At 37.6% G+C, this 27,244-nt stretch overlaps 1 protein-coding gene across 10 annotated transcripts in view; it reads left to right on the forward strand.

Moving 5' to 3' along the window:
• Nucleotides 1-27,244, forward strand: part of WDFY3 (WD repeat and FYVE domain containing 3) — a 137,020-nt gene that overhangs the window by 85,553 nt on the left and 24,223 nt on the right. For 7 of the 10 annotated variants that reach the window (XM_048942756.1, XM_048942752.1, XM_048942759.1 and 4 more), the window contains 20 exons: nucleotides 313-473; nucleotides 1,082-1,193; nucleotides 1,592-1,782; nucleotides 2,785-2,937; nucleotides 5,338-5,411; nucleotides 5,514-5,675; nucleotides 7,030-7,124; nucleotides 8,791-8,911; nucleotides 9,630-9,847; nucleotides 12,437-12,672; nucleotides 13,816-13,950; nucleotides 15,170-15,361; nucleotides 16,544-16,777; nucleotides 19,072-19,171; nucleotides 21,596-21,756; nucleotides 22,391-22,620; nucleotides 23,374-23,483; nucleotides 24,293-24,475; nucleotides 25,254-25,411; nucleotides 26,606-26,683. In XM_048942756.1, coding sequence (XP_048798713.1) covers nucleotides 313-473; nucleotides 1,082-1,193; nucleotides 1,592-1,782; nucleotides 2,785-2,937; nucleotides 5,338-5,411; nucleotides 5,514-5,675; nucleotides 7,030-7,124; nucleotides 8,791-8,911; nucleotides 9,630-9,847; nucleotides 12,437-12,672; nucleotides 13,816-13,950; nucleotides 15,170-15,361; nucleotides 16,544-16,777; nucleotides 19,072-19,171; nucleotides 21,596-21,756; nucleotides 22,391-22,620; nucleotides 23,374-23,483; nucleotides 24,293-24,475; nucleotides 25,254-25,411; nucleotides 26,606-26,683 — 3,104 coding nt within the window. The remainder of the gene's footprint in view (nucleotides 1-312; nucleotides 474-1,081; nucleotides 1,194-1,591; nucleotides 1,783-2,784; nucleotides 2,938-5,337; nucleotides 5,412-5,513; nucleotides 5,676-7,029; nucleotides 7,125-8,790; nucleotides 8,912-9,629; nucleotides 9,848-12,436; nucleotides 12,673-13,815; nucleotides 13,951-15,169; nucleotides 15,362-16,543; nucleotides 16,778-19,071; nucleotides 19,172-21,595; nucleotides 21,757-22,390; nucleotides 22,621-23,373; nucleotides 23,484-24,292; nucleotides 24,476-25,253; nucleotides 25,412-26,605; nucleotides 26,684-27,244) is intronic. The other 3 variants (XM_048942757.1, XM_048942760.1, XM_048942758.1) reach the window with 2 other exon arrangements.

Genomic DNA, 27,244 nt, shown 5'->3' on the forward strand with positions numbered 1-27,244 from the left:
GAAATTGAGAATAAGAAGAGCTGCATCTTTTATTACAGGTCCAGGCCATGGGCTACCTGTTGTCATTAAGTAGATGTTGAAAGAAAACGTTTGTTATATTTTGTCCTTTGTTAAATAGCAGATTTTTATGCCATCAGTAGACTTATAGGCCATCAATCTAGTTTTGACTGCGTTGTGAAAAATATGTAAAAGCAATATCAAATCTCATGTGTCTGTAGAAGCTCTCTTCCAATGCATATCCTCTAGTGTGATTTCAATATTTTACTGTTAATACCGAAGAGAAAACCAATGCTTTTTTCATTCTGTTTTTAGGCAAAGATTCCAAGTGTGAAGGAAATAACCCATGTCCAGTATCATTAGTACCAGAAGAGAAGGTCTCCTTTGGTCTCTATGCACTCTCAGTTTCTTCTTTTACAGTGGCAAAAATAAGAAAGGTTTACAACAAACTGGATAGTAAAGCAATTGCCAAGCAGGTACATTGGAGGATGAGTTTATTTGTATGACTTTTCAAGATAGTTTGCTCATAGGAACTGGGAACAATAAGTTATCAGAAGAGTTGCCTGTAATTACTTCAGTCTTTAAAAAAAAAGGGGGGGGGGGGGGGGAGGGGGCGGGGAACTATAGATTTTATTTCTGTTCTTGAAATTACCAATAGCTATGTAGGTTGTCTTCATGTGGAGGTATTTTTGCTTTTTAATGTAGATAGTAGTTGTAATCATGTAGAAAAACAATTATGATATAGTTGAGAAATACTTATGCTGTTGCAGATGAACAACTCCGGTAGCATAGTTATCTGACTGTGCATTTGAACATCTGAATACTGGTTTATATTTTTTACTTTAAGAAAATTCCTTATACAGAGAACCATATATTGGGATCTTGTTTTTAAGTTAGATTAATCGCCCCTAAATTCTGGAGACTACACTAGTGGATGTCCTAATGACTGTGGTGTAGTTTGATTTTGTTCTGTATTACTCTATCACAGGAGAAAAATATACAGGTTATGTTCAGACTCTTGTAGAAAGGGTTAAAACCTTCTGAGCCTCTTTTTTTTTTTCTTCCCTTCCCTCAATTTCTAAAGCTTGCAATTTCTTCTCATGAAAATGCCACACCTGTGAAGCTGCTACATAACTCAGCAGGGCACTTGAATGGACCTGCACGCTCCATTGGTGCAGCTTTGATAGGATATTTGGGTGAGTTGAGTAATTGGGAATTATGAAGTTTAAATATCATTAATGAATTGTTGATAAGAACTTAGTGCCAGAATATGAATCACATATTGATCAATGTGATGTTTATGGTGCATGATTAAATTTATTTTACATTTTTATATTGTATTGACATCTTTTTTGTTTTAGTGGTATGGAATGCTTTTTTCACATTCACATGGTAATACTTATTTGTGTTTAGTTTATTAACTATTTTCCAGTCCAAAACTTCCATCACTTCCTCTTCTGAGGTGTCAAAATACTCCTGGTGATATTCTTTTAGTAAATCAAGCAGTACTAAATTGCAGATTACTTACATGATTTCCCAGTGGTTTCCTATAAGACTTGATTTTAATTAATTTATTTTCACTGCCTTTGCTCAGGAGTAAGAACATTTGTCCCCAAGCCTGTTGCCACTACTCTGCAGTACATTGGTGGAGCTGCTGCTATTCTAGGACTTGTGGCCATGGCATCAGATGTAGAGGGACTGTATGCAGCTGTGAAGGCTTTAGTCTGTGTGGTAAAAAGCAATCCACTAGCCAGCAAAGAAATGGAAAGAATCAGAGGTTACCAGGTATGTAAGAAATACCTTAAAACAGACTGGATTTGTTCAATTTCAGTGTCTCTGCTAGCAATTCCCATGGGAATTCCTTGTTGTGTTGCAGTGGCCTTAGTTTATGCTCTTGGGTTTACCAAGCTCTTGGCTGTTTAATAGGGACTGGTTAGTTGGATAGCTTCTAAAGAGCAAAGTGGAAAATTTTTCTAAGCAGATCTGCCAATTGAATTGTTCTGCTGAAACGTCTTCCTTAATAAAGCAAGGAAGAGCACAACTTATGTCACTTAAACCTATTAACATGAGCCTGTTGCTGCAAACATAAATGGCACTTAATGCTGTTAACATGAGCCCATTGCTACAGACATAGCAGCTTCTATATCAGTAGTCTACCAGCAGGAGACAACTTGAACATGATGGGAACCAAAAAAGCAGGCTCCTAGAATTATTATTTTGAGATGATTGCATAGACTTCATAATTGGTGATATTGGTCATTTTCAAGCTCAAAACTTTTTAATTCTCCGCTGGGATAGAATAAGCAGAATCACTTACGCAAAAGAATCATTTGACTTTAAAAAACAAACAAACAAACAGAAGCTATATATTTATCTTCATGTGACCAATTAATTTTCTGATTCTGATGAAGATTATTTTACTGAAACTGAAAATGTGCCACTGGTTTGGGCTGCATATTTACAAACTTTTTAATGCCAGAGATCAGTATAGTTATCTTGAAACATTTGATTCCATTTAGCCTGATGTAGACTGTGACTGACTTACTACTTACTACCCTCTACCATGTAGAACAGAAGTTGAAGGGTATGCTAGGTACACTCTTGTTTGGTTTTTTTCTTTCTGTTTTTGTTTTTAATCAACAGTAATGCCTTTTTCAAGCTCGTTCATCAAAACTCTCAAGTACTAGAGGTACTTTATGCACCTTCTTAAAATGCATGAAGGCTTTGTTATTCTTAGATGGCATGCCTGCATTGTCATAGGGTTCCTTATCTGTTTATTCATTCTAGTTGCTGGCGATGCTGTTAAAGAAGAAACGATCCCTTCTGAACAGTCACATACTCCATCTGACTTTTTCCTTGGTGGGAACTGTTGACAGCGGGCATGAGACCTCCATTATTCCAAATTCCACTGCCTTCCAGGATCTGCTCTGTGATTTTGAGGTATGTAAAGCTATGTGAAAAGTGTTGATGATACTGGTTAATGAGTAGTTCGCCAAACTGATGGCGTGCTTTTAGTACTGAACAGCACAGATTAGGTTAGTCTCCTCCAAACATACTGTTTATGTACCATGCAATAGTATGGTAAAATAACTCAGGTGCAAAATTATTGGCAGCTTTTTGCACTTGAATCACTCTTGAAACAATTCACAGGCACCAAGGGTGTTTTATGCTTTTTGTTGTACTAGAAGATTACAGAATCATAGAATCACAGAATATCCCAAGCTTGGAATGGACCCATAAGGATCACTGAGCCCAACTCCTGTATGTTTGCAGTTTTCTGTTCTACAGTAATTTTATTTTAATCTGTATTCTACTGCAGTAAATATATTCAGACATGAAATATGCAATGAAAGTAATAGTAGGAGATAGATTTTTCAACACTGAACATTGGAATCACTTCATCATATGTCTTCTACATATATAATAGTAAAATAGTTAAAGTAGTTAAAATTCTGCTTGCACAACCTATGAAGTATTCATGTTCTCTTGTCTATTGTCCTCACTTTAAAACAAGTTCAGAATGAAATGCAAATGTAATAGACATGATTTGTGGTAGAGGCTGATTGACGATGTTAGGCATTGCATAGAACTCTTTGCCATTTGTTCCTTTTGTATTATCTGTATCTGATGCAGTGATCTGAGAGAAGCTGTTGTGATTCTCACCTAATTCAAAAAAATAAAACAAAAAACCATGGAATTACTCAGTTTACTGATTTAGATATGCATTTCAGCATTTAAGTGCACTCCTGGAATCTTTATTTAAGAGTTCTGTCTAGGAAATACTCCTGTTGCCTTCACATTAACAGAACTGGACTTTAATGTAAGCAGAAAATACTGTTGCCAAGATCAGTAATACACTGTAATGACAGAATGAAAAACAAGAAGTGAAAATCACTGAAATTTCTTCTTTTTTTTTTTTTTTTTTTTTGGATAAGGATGTTAAAACTAGAAATAAGTTTATGCTGTTTAAATAATAATTCTTTTTGTATTTTTTTAACAAACCATTTGAATTACAGCGATGATTCCTTTGTGCTCACAAAATTAAAAATAAGCCTAATAGCGCTTACTGCATCTACCTCAGATAATATTTGTGGTAGACTCTTAAGCTGGATGAACTGGTTAGCAGAGAGAAGGCTATTAATCACAGCCCAACTCCTTTTACACAGAGCAAGATCTTTGCGTAGTCATGAATTCTGCTGAATATTCTTGGCTTATTTTGTTTCAATTTTTTTATGTTAAAAGGAACCAGCTGAGAAATTTCATCAATTTTGTAGTCATTCAGAAACTATTATTGGAATTATCCAATTTCATACTTCTAAGTTCAGTGTCACGTTTTTTCACATAAGGCCAAGAACAACAGCAGGAAGAGTAAGCATGTAGTATTAATTTAAAAAAAAAAAAAAGAAAGAAAAAAAGAAAAAAAGCACATAGTAAGTCTGTGAGTCACTCAGAAGAAAATTTCAAGAACTCCGAAGAGGTCACTTTTCCTGACTTGTGATTTTTTTTATTCCTATTTTTTTTATTTCTGTATTTAGAAATCAGTGATCTTATTATTTCATGAAAATCTGATCAATTTGGTGTTCTTGTGCTAAGCAGAATAAGGGAAAGACGGTTCTGATCATTTCAAATAAGATTTGAAGAAAAGGAAATTAATTATGTTTTATTCAATAGGAGATCAGTTTTATGATCTGAAGCTGTAACGTTGGCTTTATATATATTTTCTTACTTTTGAATAATTGGGATGTTTTTTTTGTTTGGTTTTTTTTTTTTTGCTAGGAGATCGAAATAATTTAAAATACTATGCAGAAAATGCTGGGTAAAGACTGGGTAAAGAGGAAGGCAAAACAAAAGTAAGGGAAGGCCCATGAGTTCAGTGCAGACAGAAGATAAGAAGTCAGTTGCACAAACAGACAGTCTTCACTTTACTCAAATAAACACAGCAGTACCGTCCAACATTTCACATCAGCATTGTAAACCACTGATAAGTTTTGGGTCTGTTAACTGTCTGTTTAAGGAAAAAATTGCAGATAGCATTTAAATTTTTTTTGTCCGTAACTCTGAATTTCAAGCATGATACATTTACAGAGACTGTCTTTGGTACCAATGCATGTTACTTTAATCTAGAGTATCTAGAGTAAACTAGAGTATTTAACACTTAAATGAATTTGAAGAAAAAATGATTGAGAACCTTGCAGTCAGCTTACGAGTGCAGTGGCCAGGTAGAAGTTTTTGTCTCTTCAAGACTTTCATAACCTTTGGTATATTAGGCTTGATTGTCAGTTTAGAGTCTTCAGTTGGATGCGAGTACAAACCTTAACCATTGTTTGTTCTGTATTTCAGGTCTGGCTTCATGCACCCTATGAACTTCACCTGTCGTTGTTTGAACACTTCATCGAACTTCTCACAGAGTCCAGGTATGAGCTGATGCTGGCCTACTAATGAAGCTTGTAAGATTAGATAATGTGTAGAGGATGCTCCGATTTTAATTTGACACTTCCTTTCCTTCCTTCTTTCAGTGAAGCTGCAAAGAATGCGAAGTTAATGAGGGAATTCCAACTTATCCCAAGGCTGCTCTTGACTCTTCGAGATATGTCTCTCTCCCAGCCTACTATTGCTGCAATTAGCAATGTGCTGAGCTTCTTGCTTCAAGGCTTCCCCAGCAGTTATGACTTACTCAGGTAGCCCATGCCCACGTTCAGTCTGGCTTAGGTGTTTTCCTTATGTTGCTGATGTTGATCAAAATACAGTTAAACCATTGTGGAGTAACAAATGTAGAAAGTTCCTGCACTGAATTTTGTCCTTCAAGAAGTGACGGAGGGCATAGGCATAACCATTTTTTTAAACTTGATTTAAATATTAAATTCAGTTTATATTTGAAGAGGTGTGACTGAATGATAGAACTTGCTCGGCATTTTGCAGGGAAGTAACAATGGTGCCTATTCTTGCTTCATTTTTCATGTGAAATGCTGAGCACTTTTAAATTCAACTGACTGTTACTCAAGGTTGAGCATGAGGATGCTTCTGGTTAAAATCCAGCTTTGATGACTCTCTCACAACAGGTTAATTTCAAGATTTTTTCTAATTCATCACTACAGAAAAATATTTAAGGTTCTTAGGTATAATGATAGTAATTATGTATAATTGTATTATTTTGCATAATTAAGACAGGTGAAAGTTGCGTTAATAGTTGCAACTCATCCATTCAAGACTGGGTGAAATGTTTTTAAATTAGTTGAACTCCTTAACTGAGTTTTTCATCTCCTATTTGATTATTATGGAAATTGATAAAGTATTACCAGACTTGGATTTTTTTTTTCTTATGAGCAGTTTTATTTTCAGCTTCTTATGTCAAGTACAGTCAAAGGTATCAGAAATGTCAGCAAGCAATTCAAGAATAGACAGCGTAGGTGTAATTCTTAAATTCTTGTGGAATTCCAGTGCAAATTGGAGTGTTCCAGCATCACCTTTTCTGTTTCCTGGAAGTAAAGATAAACATATCCAACAGCTTAGAATAAATAGCTGTGGACCTTTCGAGGTTAATTCCAGGGGGAAGAGGAATATTCTATCTCCTTTCTTAGAGCAGTTCATCATCATCTTGTTCTTGAAAACTGTGACCTTGTGTTGTATCACCTCAATCTGTAGACATAAATGTTGTGCTATATGAACGGTTTTTTTGATGTAATACTAGCTCAGCTGTAATTGTTGGTGAATGTTTTGTTCTCTTTTCTTTAACTTGTGAAATTCCTTTTACCAGAGCTCAGAGGTATCTTCACACTTTTTCTTGAATGTTCAAGTTTTCTGAGTCCTGTAGCTCCAAACTTGTCTGCCAAGATTCCAGTTAGTAATATACATGACTTTGGTTTTTGGCTAGCAACTTCAGATTTAGGCTGTATTATCAACCTCTAAATATGAGAAAGTTTTTGTAGATTGCCCTTTCACTAGTGTTCTGATTTTACATTAGGTGTAAATTATTGATAGGTGAGGATTCATCTGTCATATCAATGCATGATGTTCTTTTTGTGTTATATCAAGGTTTGGACAGTTCATCTCTTCCACTTTACCTACGTTTGCAGTCTGTGAGAAGTTTGTAGTCATGGAAATAAATAATGAAGAAAAGCTTGACAGTGGTAAGTTATTGCATGACTTAGAAATAGTAGAAGAGTAATAGTTTCTCTTTTGTAGTTAAATACTTACAATGTACAGCAGTATCATTTTGTTATAATGTGGCTGACAGCTGTGAAACTTCGCTTCTTAGTATTGCACGCAAAGCAGCGCGAAAACCACACACTCTAATTTTGTTTTTCTTCACTTAACACTGTACTTTGTCCTTCTGTTTCTCCAACGTGCTTCTTAAATTGTGTATCTCTGTTTTATTACGTGAATGGGAGAGGTAAGTGCAATGTACATCTGCCTTCCAGCTTTTTTTGTTAAAAAGTATATATATGCACACATATATATTTAGCCTTCAATAATACTTATGTTTAATTGTTTTGAGAACATTTCTACCCCTTTTCTTAAAGAAAAGATACTTACACTGTCATAGTTTTGCTCAGAGTCCCCTGGGAGAAATGACCTTGGCAAATGGTGGATTTGAACCAGTATCTGAAGGGGATGCCCAAAGATTCTGTTGTTTCTGTATCCCTTGAGAATATAGTGGTAGTCAGGAACAATAGCAGGGATGGATTTCTACTTCCCAGTGAGTTTTATTTGTCTGTTTTTCCCAAAGATCAATGTTAGGTAGTCTGCAAATTTATCACTGCGTGTCACATCTCTCCTTACTGAATGCTTTCTCTCTTTGCAGTCTCAAAGATGAAGACATTTCAGCTTTTATCAGTAAAAAACAATGACTTGGCTATAGGAGAGATCCCTATCTGTGTTTCCACTGTGGGCTGGCCCAGGTTATCCAGAGCTTATGTTGCTTTTTCCCTGCCTGGAGCAGTGGAGAAACATGGGGTAGAATGGCTCTGGGACAGGAGTGAAGGGGGAAGTGTGAGGTGGAGGGCATCGGATTTCATATTTTTAGGATACTGGTCTTCATCAGTTAAGCTGTACTGTGGCCTCAAAGATGCTTTGATTTCTTGTCTGTGGCTTATGCACAAAACTAGGGCACAGAATGTGTCCAGAATGTCTTGTTCTTGGCGTGTCTTCCCTCGAGTATTCCTTTTTGTAATACTGTGAAAAGTGTTCCTCCTTTGGCATAGCAAGGTACAATAAGAAGGATTCAACAAATAGCAGTAAAGTTGATCTTGAGCTGTTTGTACATTTTGTAGTAAGCTTGTTTTTCAACTGAAGAGGAGTTCAGAGATCTGACTTGAAAGAAAAGGAGATTAATCATTCTTTCCGTGTCTTACATTTTGAGGGAATTGGAAACTATTCTTTTTTTAACTTTTATTATTTTTTATGTTTTAGCCCACAGGAACATAATGTTTATCCAACTGTTCTGAGTTTTTAATAAATTATTTATTTATTTATTTATTTATTTTAAATTTTTGCATGTCAGGTACCAATTAGCTAATGAAGTTTAGATAATTGTCTGAAAAGATGCAGTATCCTTCTATCCATCCTTCCAAGCTCAAAAAATGCTTTGTGAAAAGATAATGGAAGCACCAAGCATTACTTAGCAGTGTGTACCACATCAAGTGTAGCAGGCTGTTTGTGCTTTAGTACAGCTTTCTCTTGATCCCAGTAGGAACAGATTGAGTTTACTTGTGTATGGAGGTTATGAGTAGTCTTTAAAATGTCCATGTTCCAGAAGTCTAAGTTTGCTTAATTTGGTTTGTACTTACTTTCTAGGAACTGAGGATGATTTTGGAGGGCTTGTTTCAGCTAATCTTATTCTACTGCGGAACAGGCTTTTAGATATCCTCCTGAAACTTCTGTATACTTCCAAAGAAAAGACAGCTGTTAATTTGCAGTAAGTACCAAGATCTTAATAGAGCAAGAATAATATTTTCTAATTTGAAGGGATAGAATTATACAGACCCCCCACTCCATTCATTGCTTAAGTTGTATAATTTTATAGGAACTGCTGAATGATTTACACAGCTGTTGCTGAATAAACTGTGCGTAGGCTGGAAGAAACACAGTTAATGATTCTTCAGTTTTATGTTCCCAGTTGTGCTACGATAATAATAGTAGTAAACAGATGGAATTTACATGTCAGTATTTTCTTAAAATATTCCCAAACAACTATTTTCTTAGTAAAACAAATAGATAAAGTATTATTTTTTAAAACCAAAACAGTTTATTAAAAAGTATACCTGTGAAAACTTCATGTCTCTATATAGCTCAGCAAGTTGAAATTAGAAAGAATGGTTGGTTGACAAATGTTTTCAGGTCAGCATTCCAGAAACAGCAATTGAAGAAATCCTATCCCAGTCAGAATTGTCTGAGTTAGCTATATTCTGTCATGCCCTTTACCTAAACAAAAACTGACGTTGCTCTCTGGATTCTCTTTAGTGAGAGTTGCAGAGTAACATTCCTTGTTCTGAGGTGGGCTAACTTAAGCATGCAGGAAATGCTTGGGTAGATCTGAATTTTCTTCAATCTTGAAGTTTGCTGTGTAGTGGAGGATGCTGACTTACGCTGTCTAGTAGGATGCTTTAATGTGTGATCCTTTTCTCTTTTGTTAGGGCTTGTGAAGAACTGGTGAAGACCCTGGGATTTGATTGGATTATGATGTTCATGGAAGAACATCTGCATTCCACCACGGTCACAGCTGCCATGCGAATTCTTGTGGTCCTGCTGAGTAATCAGTCCATCCTTATTAAATTCAAGGAAGGTCTCAGTGGTGGAGGCTGGCTTGATCAGACGGATTCTGTCTTGACCAATAAGATTGGTACTGTGCTAGGTATGGTATGAAAACTCTCTTATGGGTGCACCCTTCCTATTACTGTTTGCTCTGCTTTGGTCAGATGCCGTTGCCCTTTATTTTTCTGAGATACAATAGATTTCCTAAGCAAAAGGGAGCAGTTCTACACAGTTGACATTGCACAGATGTTGTTATAGTTCAGTATTGCATGAAGCCTGAACTGCAATCAGTTTTTTAGCACTGTCAAGGTATGGCTAATTATGTCCTGTGGGTAAGCTCATCTGAGCTAAATGGAAAGGCATCACACAAGATGCTACGCTCAAGCAGTTCAGAAAAAAATATTGTACTAGTTACAGCATCATGCAGCATTAAACCTGTGTTGCTTTTTTTATTGAGTTCTATGCAAATTAGAGTTACCATTTTGGATTTGTGCTACCTGGGAAATTTCTGTGTGTACAACTTCATCTCAGCCCTTCTTTTCCTCTGCTTAGTTTGCTGTAATACCTTCTTTGGGCACATGTATGCCACCTGGCTGCTACTAAAGGTTATTTTGGGGGGTTCTTAAAGCCTTGTTTACCCAGTCTTACCAGAGTTTTCCATTATCCTGCAGGACGTAGAATGGACAGTATAAGGTGCCAGTGCTATATTCTAAGCTATCTCTAAGCTGTCGAAAACAAAGTTAGTTTCTGATAAACGGGCAGTGCAGGTGTTCTTTTGCCCTTCTGATTCCCTGAAATTTATTACAGTTTGTAGCTGGTTTGCCCCAGCTCCACTGACAGAAGTCTGTATGGACTGTTCTAAAGGGGTGCAACATGAGACAGGAGGGCTCCCAGAGCTCATTTCTGTGTGAATGTGTCTTTTTTATATCATCTTCATTTGACACCAATATTTAAAAAGGGAGAAAAAGAAAAGCATAGGCTGCATCACGGCTTGCTGAAGGCATTTAGCTATTTGCTGTGAAGTTTAATTATGGAGATTCTAGCTTAAATCTTAACAGAAGGTGCAACTTGTCATAAACACCCACTTGCCACAACAGTACAGGACCACCAAGAAAGCAGTACTTAATGGTTTTTTTTGTTGGTTTTTTTTTTGTTGTTGTTGTTGTTGTTTTTTGGAGTACTTCAGTATTCCTTCTCTTTTTCATCCCTTAACTACTGGATTTTAAGTAGCTACGCATTTACTATAGAGTTTCTCAAGAAAAACAAGACATGGTACCTGATATTAAAGTCAGTATTATTTTAGGGGCTTGGTAAGTTGCCACAGAGAATAACTTCTCCCCTTTGCTGTTACCACTGTGACAGTGGCTCTCTTTGGAGAGAAGTAATATATGTTATACAAGTTTGTGCATGTTTTTAACTTTATTTCCTCTTTTATGTTTTCTGAAGGCTTTTTTTTTTTTTTTTTTTTTCTCCAACCTTGATCAAGATATAGCCTGTTTTCAGTGTTCTGTTTTAGACCCTTGTTCAAACGTAGTAAAATGAAGTGGCAATCTTCCCATGAGCTGGGGCTGGCCTTGGATCAGGGCAGTTGTAATTACTGTTAATACAGCTTAGTTGTCATTTCTAAGGTGGTTGTGCAAGTAACGACTACTCTGTGTTAAAGCAGTAAATAATCTGTTTCTTCACTAAAGACTTCTCCAAACTGGTTTATTGTATGAAAATAGATGTTAAAATTTGTTCTTAATTTTGAAGGAGGACTTTTCCTGAAATATATACTTTAGTATCCTACAGTGAAATATAAAGTCCACATTGTTGTGCTTTTCCCTTTGAATTCTGCCAGAGTGCCTTGTGCAACCTCATTCTTCACATAGATCATCTGTCTGGGAATTCAGTCTCTTTATGGTGGCTTCCCATAATGTATCTCATGGTATTATGATCATTCTTTGCATCAGCAATGAACTAGGAAACCTTTGGCAATCGGTCTTTAAAAAACCATATTACATATGCAGAGATTTGTTGTGAACATACTGCAGCATCTGTTGTTTGGCTGACTCAGATCTGTACTCTGTGTAATAATTTCTTCATGTTTGCATGGACGTGCCTTAAAATTTGAAACCCATTGACAGTTTAGGCTGTGGACTGTTTCTGATTCAGGGTTTTTTAAAATGTCTGGTAATTTCTTCAGTCACATAATCTTTCTAAAATAGAAGTGTATTTACAGTCATATTGGAAGAGCATATGTGGCGTTGTCCTTTTTTTATTTTTTTTCATATTTTGGTATGTATCATTTGAACTGATGCCAAGCTACACTGTAGCCAAAGAGGTATTTTAAAAATTGCTTCTAATCAAATGACAGTGACCTATACAACTGCCTTAATTTTCATACTCTGTATTATTTTAAATACATTACAGAACATTGACTCCAAGATTTCTGCTGCAACCTGCTGAGATTGATTTTTGTTTAATCTTGTGATAGAATTTGTGCAGGTTTGTGGCAAGGGTTTAATTAGTTGGATTCCTCATTTATATCTTTATGGATCTGAGTGTGTATGTATATATTCAAGCGTTTGTTTTTATAGCATGGAATTTCTGGGAAGGTACCCTCCTGAGTTCAACACTTCAGTGTGGGTGAGCTTCGCAGGCATTTCCCTGTTATCATTGTTGGCTTTTGTGTTTTCCTTTCTCTCAGGGTTCAATGTTGGCAGGAGTGCTGGTGGAAGATCAACAGTCCGGGAGATTAACCGTGATGCATGTCACTTCCCAGGCTTCCCTGTCCTGCAGTCCCTTCTCCCCAAGCACACAAATGTACCTGCTCTCTATTTCCTCCTCATGGCCCTTTTCTTGCAGCAGCCGGTCACTGAGCTGCCCGAAAACCTGCAGGTCAGTGCGCCCATCGCCAGCGGCCGATGTAAGCAGGGCTCACAGGTAGGGATTACCTAGTAAGATGTAAGTGTTTCTCTGTCTGTCGTCAAAGAAAATAATGGATTAACACCCCAATGCCCTGCAGCTGATACAAAAGGCAGTGCATCCTGTTTTATGCTGTGTTGGGAGTGGGAGGATGAGATGCGGGGGGAGCGTGTGAAAGACAGGTTGCTGTAGCAGAGCTGCAGCTGTTTTCTGTCTTGGATGATCTGGGGTCGAATTGACATGGAATGGGGTATGACTTTTTTTGAAGAGTAGGAGTGATTGTGGTAAGGAGAGGTCACAAGGTGGCAAACAAAACAAGACAGTTATTTAAAAAAAAAGATTATATTTTCAGGGAAACATCACACTTCTTAAGGGAAAAATGTATTATCATTCTCAGCAGGTTGATTTTTAACCTGTTTTAATTGCATGTAAACGAATAGGAAGCCTTAGTGTAGTCTTTTGTGGAGAAGAGCCTGCTGTTGACAAGGTATACATTTAGAACAGATACCAGGAGTGCCAACATGCACTTCTCAATGGGAAATTGAAGGTAAAAATTACAGATCAGAAGGTATTCTGCCCATGTTTTCTCAAGAGGAATACTTGATGGCACATGTAGCACTATGGTGTTGCAGAGTTTGAAGCTCATCTTCTGCTTACAATGTTGAAATACAGTGATGCTAAACTGAAATGCAGCTATCTGAAATGTCTGGCAGTGGAGCTCTTAATGCTAGGTTGGGCAGTTTGTCATTTTTCTATTTATTTTTAAATGCTTTTTTAAAATTTATTACTGGAAAATACATCTTGGTATATTTGCTTTGTTTATGTTTTGTTTCTTCTGTGGGACACTTAGTTTTGCTGCTAGATATCCTGAAGTAAAATGAGTGAATGTGCATCATTTGTGCTGGCATGTCTCGTTTCAGAAGATGTTAATGTATAGAGAAGGAGGGAGCTGCAGTTATGTTGCTCTGTGGTTGGAAGGAATTTTCTTCAGTGTCTCATGACACGTGATCTCCCTACGAATTTCTGGGGGATTTATCTTTTTATATTCTGTAACCTTTATTATTTAGATATTGTCAAATGAATGTCATATATATAATAAAAAGTAGTATCGAATTGCACTGCAGAAAGGGTTTATTTTATGTCTTCTTTTACCTCTTTTAGTTTGACTTAGATTCTATCTGGACATTCATATTTGGAGTTCCTGCCTCTTGTGGCACTGTTACCTCTTCAGTACATAGTGTTTGCACAGAAGCTGCCTTCTTGCTGTTGGGAATGCTGAGGAGCATGCTGAATTCAGTAAGCATAAGTCTTTCACATTTATTTGAACATACAAAATTGCTTGAGTCCACCATATGGTCAAAAAACAAATTGGAAAGGTGAAGTTTTAGTGTCATGACAAACCAGCCAGCATTTAAGCTCATAATGCTTGCATAAAATACATCACTGTCATTGGGTTATTCTGTTTTGTTTTGTTTCTTGTTACCTGTAGCAATATTAGTGGCTGTAAAATCAGCATTGCTTTTTCACAAAAAGGCTAAGCTTTGCATTTTGCTGCAAATAAAGCAAAACCAGGAAGCAGAAGGATAAAATGCCCTTGGCAGAGATAACGAATTTTTTTTCCTGCTTAGCATCATGGCAGTATGTTTGAGACTCTCCAGTCCATCTGTTCAGAGCTCTGATAGTTGCTGATTTTGTGTGTGAAGCTTCCATATGCAGAGAAGTCCCCTGACTATTAATAGCCACATACTAGAGGAAGTGAACTTATTGCCAGAAAAATGTGTTCTTTTCATTTCTGAATCTAATGTCAATAGTAGCGAAAGTTGGTTTCTTAGTGGGAAACTTTTGTTTGAAACTGGGACCTAAAGCATTTATTTGCTGAAAAGGATCTTGTGAAATACATGTAAAGCAGGTGTAATGACCAAGCAGGGGACATGTTTGTAATATGCACTGGGAAGTGTTGGCTGCATGTTTCACATGTGTTGGCTTGTCCAGATATGACCAGCACACATATCCAGAAAACATGGCCTGGCGACCTGCTAGAGCACACATTCCTGTTATGCGTTGGTGTGTCAGACTTGTGTGTTCATATGCTTGGTCACATGTTGGGGTCAGGTGTTCATCATTATGTGCCCTGCTCAGCAGCCAAGTGTTTTGTCACATGTGGTGCCTCATTCCTCACAGTTTAGTGAGGTTCTCAGGCACCTGTTCTGTCTCATATTTGATCAGACATTGATTCATGTGTCTGGACACTGTGTCTTCAGTCATGTCCTCTGGACCCCTGTTTGGTTGTCTGTTCTGACACATGCTCTAGCACATCTGACATGGTCTAGATCTGTTTTCTGACAGTTGTGTTTGGTCACACATTTCTGCTCTATTTAAACAAGTATTTGACCACTTTTGATGCATTTCACACCATCTCTGGCCACACTATTCCTCCTCCCACAGCTCTTCTCTAATGGGAGTATTCCTCAAATAGCTTCATCTGCATTAACATGCTGTTTGTTTTTCAACCTAGCCCTGGCAGTCTGAGGAGGAAGGCTCCTGGCTTCGAGAATATCCCGTCACCTTGATGCAATTCTTTCGCTATTTGTATCACAATGTGCCAGACCTTGTTTCCTTGTGGATGAGCCCAGAGTTCCTGTGTGCGCTGGCAGCAACCGTATTTCCTTTCAACATACGACCTTACTCTGAGATGGTAGGAAATTCAGTGAGTTGGATTTTCTGTTCTTTTTCCCACAAATGCACTTTTTGAGGTTTTATCGATTAGAAATCTCATGAAGATAAAGCTCTGCTTGCCGTGCAGAAATTGATGGTTTTAAAGACTGGACTGGAAAATTTGTATCTACATTTTGAAAATGAGAGGGATGTATGCTGAACCAAAGGCAGGTACTGAAGCTTCATTTCTGGGATAATAACATACACTACTTATTTGTTTTCTATTGGGCTGGTTCTCTCACATACAAGAATCAAGTTAACTCAGATCTACAATAGGAAAAAGGCTGACTCAGCTTCTCTTTCTCCTTTCCATTCTGGAGGATGTGCTAGAATCTTAAACTGCTTCTTCCCCCCACTTTTTCTGTGGCTGAACCACAAAACAATATTCTAGTCTTTCCTGGAACTGCTGAGCTCTAGCTAGGATAGTGTGTGAATCCAGCTTTTATTGCATAGCTGCCTGAAGCAGAAAATATTACAAGGTATTAATTTATGTATTCACTGAGCTAGTTGTTATTTATAAATTGTGTTATTGTTAGCTGACATTCAAAAGTAATTGCACTACGTACATGGAAGGGTAATTAGGTTACATGTTGGCAAATGCAGTAACTAGAATATGGCAAAATATTTACATTTATATGTTGCTGAACCTAGTAACGATATACAGATTATTTATTTTTCCTTTAACTTGAAGTAGATACTAGGAGTTCTGGTAATGCTGACTTGGCATTCACCTGTATAGAACAGCTTTGCATCTCTCATTTTTAAGTACTTTCAGTGCAAAGTGCCTTTAATTCTTTAGTTACTAACTTTTTCAAAACCTTTAGGCTTTTTTTTTTTGCTTTTTTTTTTTCAGTGAGAATATACATTTTTGCAAAGTATTTAGAAGTTAGCCAAGGAATTCTTGTTCATGGATATTTTTCATATGAATTGTGGCCTCTAGCTCAGCTAATTCATGCCTTTTTTTTCCATGGCAATCAGAATCTAGAATTTGGATCCTTGCCTGTTGGACCTGATCCTGAACACAATAATCTTGGGGGGGGAAAAAAAAAAAAAGAGTTGTTAGGAAACTAGATTTGAAGTGTATAGCCTTGAAATGGCAAGTGGAGGATAGAGGAGTGGAATGACTGCTGTTAATTTGCTCAGCTCAGGAGCTTTGACGTGCTGCTTTTCACAGGTCACTGATCTTGATGATGAGGTTGGCTCCCCAGCTGAAGAGTTCAAAGCCTTTGCAGCTGATTCTGGCATGAACAGGAGCCAGTCAGAATACTGCAATGTTGGCACCAAGACATACCTAACGAATCATCCTGCCAAGAAGTTTGTGTTTGACTTCATGCGTGTGCTGATAATTGACAATTTGTGTCTCACACCAGCCAGCAAACAGACTCCACTGGTGGATCTTCTGCTAGAGGTAAAGTTAATTTTGACTTACTGTAATGTTTTTTTTTCCCCTCACTGTTTCTCTTTACCTTTGTCTGGCATTCAGTAGAATCTTGAAAATTGCCATTAAATAAGAGATGCAGCAAAAGAATATTACTGTCTCAAAAATTGTTTAACGCCTTGGAAAACCTAAGAAAGCAAGAATTAGAGAATTCTTACAGCCTCTCCCTTTCAGTGCCTTCTTGGTTTTATTTCCTTACCCTAGCATTTACATATGTTAGAGACACCCTTAAATGCCTGAGCAAAAAATCTTCGTGCTATTTATGGAATCTTTTCTTGCTATGTTCACTTCTTCCCTACTATCAGTTTTGTTTGTGGACTCCTTAGCTTTAACTTGGCCAGTCAAATGGCTCTGTTAGCTTCCACACATGTAACTGAGCACACTGTGTCAAGGTTTTGTTCCTATTTTGTGCTCTCCTTAGACCTCATTTTGTCATCTGAGCCAGTAACTCCTTTTATCTGGTGATGCAGGAATTGGCTTGCAGCAGTAGATACTTAGCAGTGCAGCATGAGTTGCCTAGCTTTTCTTTAATTCTATTCTTACAGAGTATGATTAATTTGTTATACATCTGTTAGCCTGTGACGACTGTATTGCTATTGCTCAAGATATAAAATCCTTACAAATCCCTCAAGAAATATTAAGTACTATATTTTATTCATATTAGATAAGAGGGAAAAAAAGTGGCAGGACATCTGGTGCCATATGCTATAAAAATTCAGAGTAACTGTGTTATCTTCTTTCAGAATTCTCTGTTCAGGTTTGTGACAGCTGTGCAAAGCAGCCTTCTGTTAATGGTTAAGCAGGCAATGAGGAGTTTAACTGCTCTGATGTATCCATGTCATCTTCACACGGTGTATTTTGAAACATTTAGTTCCCATTGATTCACATTCTCCCTCAGTCCCTAACTACTTGTTACCCTCATCCTGTGCTGCTGCGTCCCTGATTGCTTCAGCAGTTGCTGGAATTTTGGGTTGTGCTTACATGATCCCCTAACACATTTCCTGAAATAGCTGGTCATCTCTTTGCTGTTACAAAGCAAAAAATAAATTGTCAAGTGGTGCAGCTTTACATAAATATCAGGAAGAGTACTTGAGGTCATGTCAATCCGTTCTGATTACTTTGCTGCTGTTTTAATCTGTTACAACTTGTCCGTGTTTGTTCCTAGTCCCTCATAAAGAGAGAGTGCAGGATATGCACACACTGCTAAGCTTCTAGAGTGCAAAATGAAGCAGGCTCAATTAAATAGCGCTAAAAAACAGTGGAATTCTGAGTGAAGCATTTAGTAGATATGATGATATGTTCTGGAGCACCATGAGGTGATGGTATTTTTTCCTTTGAGTCATAGAATCCTAGAATGGCCTGGGTTAAAAAGGACCACAATGGTCATCTAGTTTCCACCCCCCTGCTATGTGCAGGGTCACCAGTCACTAGACCAAGCTGCCCAGAGCCACATCCAACCAGGCCTTGAGTGCCTCCAACCTCCTTGAGCAACCTGTTCCATTGTGTCACCGCCCTCTGTGTGAAAAACTTCCTCCTAATATCTAACCTAAGCCTCCCCTGTCTCAGTTTAAAACCATTCCCCCTTGTCCTATCACTGTCCACCTCGTAAACAGCCATTCCCCCTCCTGTTTATATGCTCCCTTCAAGTACTGGAAGGCCACAATGAGGTCTCCCTGGAGCCTTCTCTTCTCCAGGCTAAACAAGCCCAGTTCCCTCAACCTTTCCTCATAGGAGAGCTGTTCCAGCCCTCTGATCACCTTAATGGCTGTCCTCTGGACCTGCTCCACGAGCTTCATGAAGTGCAAAGGAAATAAACATTTGGTGCATCCATCTATTCTGTGACTATATCAAGGCTGATGTTGTGGTACGCAAAAGCCCACATAGAAGTGATGGTGAATTTAGACATTTGATCTGTCTTTGTGTTCAGAATGGAGTCACTATGTGAACTGAGGAGATCCCAGCTGAACCATATGTTTGGTTACAAATTGGTGCGTGTTTTAGGAGTGTGCTCTTTTGCATTTGCTATTATGGAAGAAATAGAAGATGCATTGGCGTATTGGCAGAAGATGCATTTAATGGATTTAAATTGGAGCACTGCTCACTCCGTAAAATTGCATACAGTTGTTGTGTATTTGATGTCCATTCCTAAGTTTTTAGATAAAGCTTATGAGATAGGGAAAGCAAAAATTCACCTAGAACACCCTTTCTCCCTTTTGGTTCCCTCAGAGATATTCATTATGTTTTCATTGCATTTCTTGAATCAGGCTTCCCCTGAAAGATCGACACGAACGCAACAGAAGGAGTTTCAGACCTATGTTTTGGATAGCGTGATGGACCACTTACTTGCAGCCGATGTTTTATTAGGTAATATAACTATGTTTAATTCTCAAGCTGAGTCACTTAAGGGAAAGTTCACGATTTTTAAAAAATTATTATTTTTTATTAATGTTCTCATCTGTTACAAATTGAATGCCTTCATCTCCCTTTTAGAATCATAGAAAAATCCTGAGTTTGATATTCTTCTTCTGCCCTTTTCTTTCCTTTGATGTGTAAATGGTGTTGCTGAACTTTTACATTCTCTTGATCTTGATTGTGCCAAAGCTGTAAAACTGAAGTTATACAAAGAAGCTATGGAGAATGAATCTTTTGGGTATGTAAGCCAGCCAAATTGCAGTCCTGTCAAAACGATATAAACCAAGTCCTTGCTATCCCAGCATCCTCTATCTTGTTCTTCTTGCCTTGGCAGATCTGGAACTTTTGTTAGCTTATTATTATTATTTTTAATTTTTTATATATTTTTTTCCTCCTATTATAGCAGCACCCCCAGAAATCCCGCTGGGGATTGAATCATCCCCCCCAAAAAATGCGAAGGAAGAGTTTGCAAAGCTTGTAACGTGTGTCTGTAGGTTGGACTGTCCTAGCAGAGCGTGTGTATAGAAAATCAAGTCTGTAGGAGTCGCTGGTCAAGTGTGCAGCTGGATTTCAAGGACTTGCCAGGAGCTACTGATCTGCTCTGCCGTAATCCCAGATGTCATGGGACAGCATACTTTTTTTTTATTAGATAAACTTGTAAAGCCTTTCCCTTTCTTTTGCTACAGCAAGTTTTTCTTTATCTGAGTGTGGTATATCAAATAATTCCAGAATCATTTACATGATGCTCTGAGTCAGGTTATCCAAAGAGTCTTCTGCCCTTCTAGGCACTTTATGTAGACCAGGAGCAAAACTTTGGTTTCCTAGATGTTCTTTCTTCAGAGTTATGGCCAACTTCTTCCACGTGAGATGCGATCAGTTGCTGTGTGTGCAGTTGGGGCAACAAATTAATAAATGTAAGCGAATTGCCAGCAAAATTGGCACGTGCTGATGGTTTTTTGGGAGCATTTGTACTGTGTTTTTCACTGTAGCTGGGCAGACATATGCAACTGATTCCCATCAACTCCCAGCTTTCTTTAGCAAAGTGCAGTGAGGGAGCAGTGATGCCAGCTGGTATCACTTATTATCTCATGTTTTTTTAAGTTACTTTTATTTCTAAAAAAGCAAATAATTTTTAAAAAGCTATAGGCATTTCTGCATACATGCAAATCAAATGAAAGGGAGCACCGTGCGTTAATGTGGTGCCTCAGAATCACAGGAGTATCATTTCTTCTGGACTCTGGAATATATGTATGCCTTTGGGTATATTCGTTTGTCTCTGAATTAGATTATTTATGAGAAACCGTGTCAGGAGATTCTGGACGTGTGTCCTGCTGAGATCATTGAATCACCTTAGGCTGTAGCAATCTTTTACAAGGAATTTCTATTTCTGTCCCAGACAGAGAACCTACATAAGCATTTGTTTTTGAAACCTGTATTCTCTGAAAGATTTTTTTTCAGTAAGTGTCGTGGTCTTGATGTTGAAATAAAGTAAACAACTTGGCAGAAGAATTCACATCTTGTTAGTTGCTCAGGTATAGTTTCAGTTATATATTTTTTTGTGCCAGTGTGATATGTGAGATTAATTTATTTGCTGGAATATATTAGGTAGCTCAGGGTCATTGCACCGTTTGTTCTGTGGAATTGGAATGCACTGGAGTTTTATGGCATCATTTTGTGAAAATGGTGATCCAAGTGAATATTCTCAAATTGGAGATTGAGTGTACCCACATATGAAGTATGGTTGTCCTGGTTTTATTGGTATTCCGTATCATGACTTTATGCAGCATCGGTGGCTGGTGATGGAATCAACTGATCTGCAACAACAGACTATCTTGAATAGAGTCTTGGGTGGTGTTTTAGTATACTGTCAGACACTGATACAGAAAGGAAACTTAGGGAATGGAGTGTTACTGGTTAACACACCTCTCCCACCTGTAAGAATGGACCACCAGCAATATCCATAGTGATTTTTGTATTTCACCCTGTTGTTTTTCTTGTTTTTGGGTTTTTTTTGGCACCATCTGGTCTGTTCCAGTAAGCATGCTGGGTTGTAATTCCATATCAGTTCTTTTCATTTTAGATAGCTGTGGTAGGACGTGTAGGAAGTGTAATGCTGGATGCTGGATTTTCTAGGATTGCTGTGGGAGTTTAGTGTATGCCCTGCTTTATCATTTTGGCTATCTCACTGTCAATTTCAAACAACCACTTGTGTGTTCAGTGTAGGTAAACCACTAACTCTTAGCTTTTGTTTGACTTATCCGAGTCTCTGCTTCTCCTTTACAGAAGTCCAGAAAGCACAAACGCAAGCTAATGTCAATGTATGCATTCATATTTATTCTTTTTTAATGAAGAAAGCTTTATTGTGCTGTTGCCTAGGTGAAGATGCATCTCTGCCCATAACAAGTGGAGGAAGCTACCAAGTCCTGGTGAACAACGTGTTTTATTTTACACAGCGTGTGGTAGATAAGCTTTGGCAGGGCATGTTCAACAAAGAATCCAAACTTCTTGTGGAATTCATAATCCAGCTAATTGCACAGGTAACAGTGTTCTCTTATTAGCTCACTTGAAAAGCCATTTTCACAATTGAAATAAAAATCCACGGAGTGACAATTCTGAGCAGACTGAATACTGTTTGGATGAGGCCTGTTGCAGAGTAATTGTGCAGCCTGGATAGATAAGACTCAAAGAAGTTTTTAATTGTTTACATGCTACTGGACTGTCTCCAGTCAGCACAGAAGTGTGTTTTTTCTTTCATGTTTCTCTGAGCTTTTCTAGTGCACCTTGTTAGTGTGCAGTACATTATTATGGAGCAATTGAGTTAAAAATACTTTCAGATGAAATTGTGTTTTTGAAATTCTCAGAAAGCTTCCTAAATTTACCTTGGCAAATATTTTGAAAGTCTCTTCCTCTTCTTTTCTTGGAAACTGTTGATTACTAATGCTTTTGGAAATCAGAGAAAATAACAGTAGTCTGATATTTGTAGGTGTTGAAATCTTAAATGTATTATCACATATTGACATCATGTTGGCTCTTGAGATCACTGGAACTGATGCTACTGATATTGGAGCAGCAGCATGAATCAACGCGTGGGAAGATTATCTACCTGTGAATTGAATTAAGTGCTCCCATCTGATGCTATGTTTTTTGTTTTATTTCTTGTTTTACCATCAGTCAAAAAGAAGATCTCAGGGACTATCGCTGGATGCTATTTATCACTGCCTGAACAGAACTATCTTATATCAGTTCTCAAGAGCACACAAAACTGTTCCTCAGCAAGTGGCTCTCCTTGATTCTTTGAGGGTCCTCACTGTGAACAGAAACTTAATTTTGGGACCTGGAAATCATGATCAAGAGTTCATCAGCTGTCTAGCTCACTGCTTGATTAATCTGCACGTGGGAAGGTAAGCATCTCAGATAGAAATTCATTTGCCTTGGGAACAAGTAAGCAAAATGTTGATGACAATTTGTAACCTTAAAGCCAGTGAAATGCAAGGAAAATGAAGTAATTCATTTAAATGAAATGATATTTGAAGAGCTCAGGAATAGTCTTTTTCTTACAGAGGTATTTTAAAATAATAGATATCTAACTGTTCTGTTATTATGCTTTGACACTATTATGTGTTTTCAAGGCAGAAAGAAATGCTGGTGCTAAGTATTTGTCAGAGGGATCTGTCACTAGATTTGCTGTCTAAAAAGTCATTTAACATGTATTTTTTGTCTTATTAATTTGGATGTTTGAATAAGTCTACTCAGGAATAAAACTAGGTGGATGTGACATGAGCTGATAACACCCGTTGTCGTCTTTACTCCAAATGCCTGACTGGCATTTCCATTTTTCTTTCCAAAAAGTTGTGGGACTTGAGTTTTATCCAAAGTCATTTGGGAAGTATCATCATCATAAACTCTAATGTTCTCCATTGATGGCCTTGGCCACACTGTGTTTCTTTAATAATTACTGCTTCCTTTAGTAATATCACTGTTCATATCATATCCTCTTCAAAAACGTTCAGTTCTCCTTGTGACTGTATATCCTGAGAACTCAGGTGGACTCAGTGTGTTCCCGTAGCAGCACACATCTTTGCGCTTCAATCATTGGAAATCAAAGGTTTTAGTTTGTATTTTTTTCTGGTTGCTAATTCACTGTGTATTTGTAGCAATGTTGATGGGTTTGGATTGGAAGCAGAAGCCAGGATGACAACATGGCACATTATGATCCCTTCAGATATAGAACCAGACGGAGTCTACAATCAAGATGTCAGTGAAGGTAATCTCAAGTGATCAAGCCACGGATGTCTGCTAATGCTGCTTCTTTATTGTCCTCAGTAGTCTTTTACTCCCATTACTCTTTGGACAGGAGAGTGTGTATGTTTAAGAACAACAAAGAAAAACCTTGAAGACACTTTGAACACCAAGGCTGACATAATCGGGATGAGAACTATTTGGTAAAAATAGCAAGTGGTCCTCGTTTTTTGCTGGATGTGCACTAGTATTAGAGATGCCACTTTATATGCGCTAAATTGAGTGCAGTGTCAATGTCTCATTTCAAGTATGCACCGTGCTTCTCTATCAGCTGAATTTTACAAGAGCACGGCTAAGACGTAAATGATATAAGGTGTAAAATTTCATTAGGATCATTCTCTCATGGGGGAATTTATGAACTGTCTGTGAAGAAAAAGGATTGTGGTTTTGATCTTTTTATATGTTAATATTTATGCATGTGTATTAATACAGACGAAAAAAAGTAATTTGTATATATATGAAACTTTGTGCATACAAATGTGTAATCTGTAAACTTTTTAATCTTATTTTGTTAATGTATGCATGAGTGTAGGAGAGAAATCACAAATAATTGGAGCTGAGGTTTCAGATTCACAGAGGAAAACTTCAAAATCGATCTCTAGATACTATCTAACAGTATATGAATGACAAATAAGTCTAGTAAAAGGCATTTCAGAAATCAAGAAAGAAGGGAAAAACCTTGTGAAATTGTTTAGTTTATTCAATCTACTGTACAAGTACCAGTTCAGTAAGCACTGTAGAGAACTTGCTATTTGTGGTCTTGTACTGCTGCAGGTCGCCAGCTTCTTTTAAAAGCCATAAACAGAGTGTGGACAGAGCTGATTCACAGTAAAAAACAGATTTTAGAAGAAGTTTTTAAAGTGATGCTGCCTGTCAATGACCGTGGCCAAGTGGATATAACTGTTGCAAGACCTTTAATTGAGGAAGCAAGTTTAAAGTGTTGGCAAAATCATTTGGGTAAGTGCAGCTGAAGATCTATTCTGAGTGCTAGCTTTCCCCATAGTGAACCACATGCATTGGATGATTTGATATGGACCTACTTTTTTGTGTTGGCAAATACTTATTATTAGTAAAGTTTAGTATCTCTGATTCAGAAAACAGCACTGGGTATAGGAAAAACTTGAACAAGGTCCATACATGGGACCTATATTCAATGCTTTTGCAGATCCTAATGGCTTCTTGTTTTACTGTGCAAGCATATACCAAAGAGTACCTTATGGATTGCGGTGGTGGTGGGCTGGCTCACTTGTTTGCCTTACCATGAACACTGCTTGTGATGATCTGCTGGACCTTCCTCAGAATTGGATTTCTACAGATACTGTCTCCCTTCCTTGGAGTATCCATTTGGTCTTTAACGAATGTAATTCAGCAAAACTGAAACTAGTTGGTATTTGGAGGGAGGAGTAGGTAACAACTTAGAGCTCATAGACCTTGATTTTGATAAGCGATGAATGGAGTCACAGACCTGTTAATCAAGTTAATCCATTAATCCTTTTAAGTGCAAAAAATACCAACGTTTCACTTGGGAATCTCTTCTTTTAGAAAAACAGCAGCAATGCTACAGCAACAATAGCAACAACAAATCAACTTCTCCCTTTAAAAATAACAAAACAACACACTACTCAGACAAGCACACAAAGTTTTTGAGAGCAATGGAGACTTTTACTCTATTTAGTGAAATACCAGTGACAACAACGACGAAAAAACCCCAACACATAAAATCCTTGTTTTTCAGCCCACGAGAAGAAGTGCATCAGTAGAGGGGAGGCCTTGGTTCCAAGCACACAGTCCAAGCTTTCACGAGTCAGCAGTGGGTTTGGCCTCTCTAAACTAACAGGTTCTAGGAGAAACCGGAAGGAGAGTGGACTCAACAAACACAATCTCTCTACACAGGTAATTTTTCTTCATAAAATGCAGTCTCAAATCCAGCATTATATGTTTGTAGTATATGGTAAATACTGCAGGATAAAGAGTCTCTTAGGGTGTAAGGTGATAAATTGTGCTTGGCTTTCCCGTTGCTGAATAGTGAGACTGTCCTTTCTTGCTTTTGTGTGGCTTAATCCAGCAGGTGTATCTGCCTACCTGGAACAGCAAGTTGAGAGTTAAGCTCTCTGTTCAACTGCTCTAGTTAACTGGGTCTTAAATTCAGTTTATCGCGGCATTTTGTAATGGATGTCAAGGTTGTTGCTTGTCTAAAAAGCGAAGAAGACTAGTGGAGAAAACTGTACTCTCACTAGGACACAACCTGATGAAGCATTGTAAAGAGTTCATATAAAGTGTTTGGGACATAGAAAACAAAGGAAAGAGGGTTATGAAAGTTTTGGAGGGTTGAGTTTGTATTGTAATAAGCACATGAAATAGTGAGGAGACATCAAATCATGGGAGGCAGATTTGTTCCTGCCATAAGGAAATGTGTAATGTCTATTGACTTCATCAGGAGTTGTGCCCTGTGTGAATGGAAAAGAAGCTCGCCAGTTCACTTGCTCATCTGGGAGCTATAGACTGGCTTTGATTTAATAAGGAATGCTCAGCGTTCTCAGTCCTTTTCCTGGTAAACAGGCACACACGATAAAGTGAAAATGAAGAAATCCCCATGCTCAGCAGAGAACATCTGTTACCAGACATGCCATTACAGGGAGCAGTGTGAAAGCAGGTGTTTTTCAATACAGTATGGCAGATGCTGTTAGGGTTTCCATCAAATTTGGTCAGCATCTACAAAATATTACTAGAAAATGGAGAATAGTAGCAATATTTCTCATCTATTGCCTCTTTTAGCTATTTGGGAATGTTCTGTACCATCAGTCACGTACTTTCAATTCTTAGCAAGTGTTTGCCCTCTTCTCTTAAATGGTATCCCTGTACATGAGTTTGTTGCTGTAAAAACAAAGAAAACCACGAAAACACTCATAGAAAGCAAAACCATAAAACAGCCTTGAAAATACAGTTGCATGCAGTAGTTCAAAATTAGTCCAAATCATTTTTTAAGCAGATAGTTTTTGTGAGCAAGTAATGGTTATTCATTTATAACTTTTCCATAACTTGCTTGTGTGAAGTCTAAATCTGTCCATCTCCTTATCTTTCTATTAGGAAATTTCCCAATGGATGTTTACTCACATAGCAGTGGTTCGAGACCTGGTTGATATGCAGTATAAAGAATATCAGGAGGTATGATTCAGAGAATTACTTGAAACTGGTATTTTTGACACGTTAGGTTGGACAGCTCCTCTTTCTCAGTATGTGGTTTATGAAGTATTAGAAGGTTGATGGTGACACACTTCAATGTATAGACACAGTTATTTTAAGGATGCTTTCTTAATGCAGTCAAATAAATGAGGAAAATTAAATTTGATTTGATTGCAGTAGTGCTACCTAAGTTAAATCTTAAAGGTTTTGTACACTGTTTTAGAAAGCCATCATGTTTCTATCCCATTTCTTTTTTCTAAGTACTTAAGATTCTTGGAAAAAGAAGACATAGAAAAGCTTTGTACGCAAAGATAACTTTCATAGTAGCATTAAAAAAAAAATTGATACCTTTTTCTACTCATGTGGTAATAGATCGTAGCTATTCTGTGCCTCCTAGAAACAAATCATTGTATCCTGGATTTTATTCCAAGCGTCCCCAAAGTCTTTTGGTTCAGTGTAGCTTATTCTGCAGGAATAAGTTATTAAAGCAAAATTCCACCAGATGAGCTTTGCTTCATTTAATTTCTCTCTTCTGTTTCTCTC

This window comes from Lagopus muta, chromosome 4 (genome assembly GCF_023343835.1).
Source record: "Lagopus muta isolate bLagMut1 chromosome 4, bLagMut1 primary, whole genome shotgun sequence".
NCBI classification, from domain to species: domain Eukaryota; kingdom Metazoa; phylum Chordata; class Aves; order Galliformes; family Phasianidae; genus Lagopus; species Lagopus muta.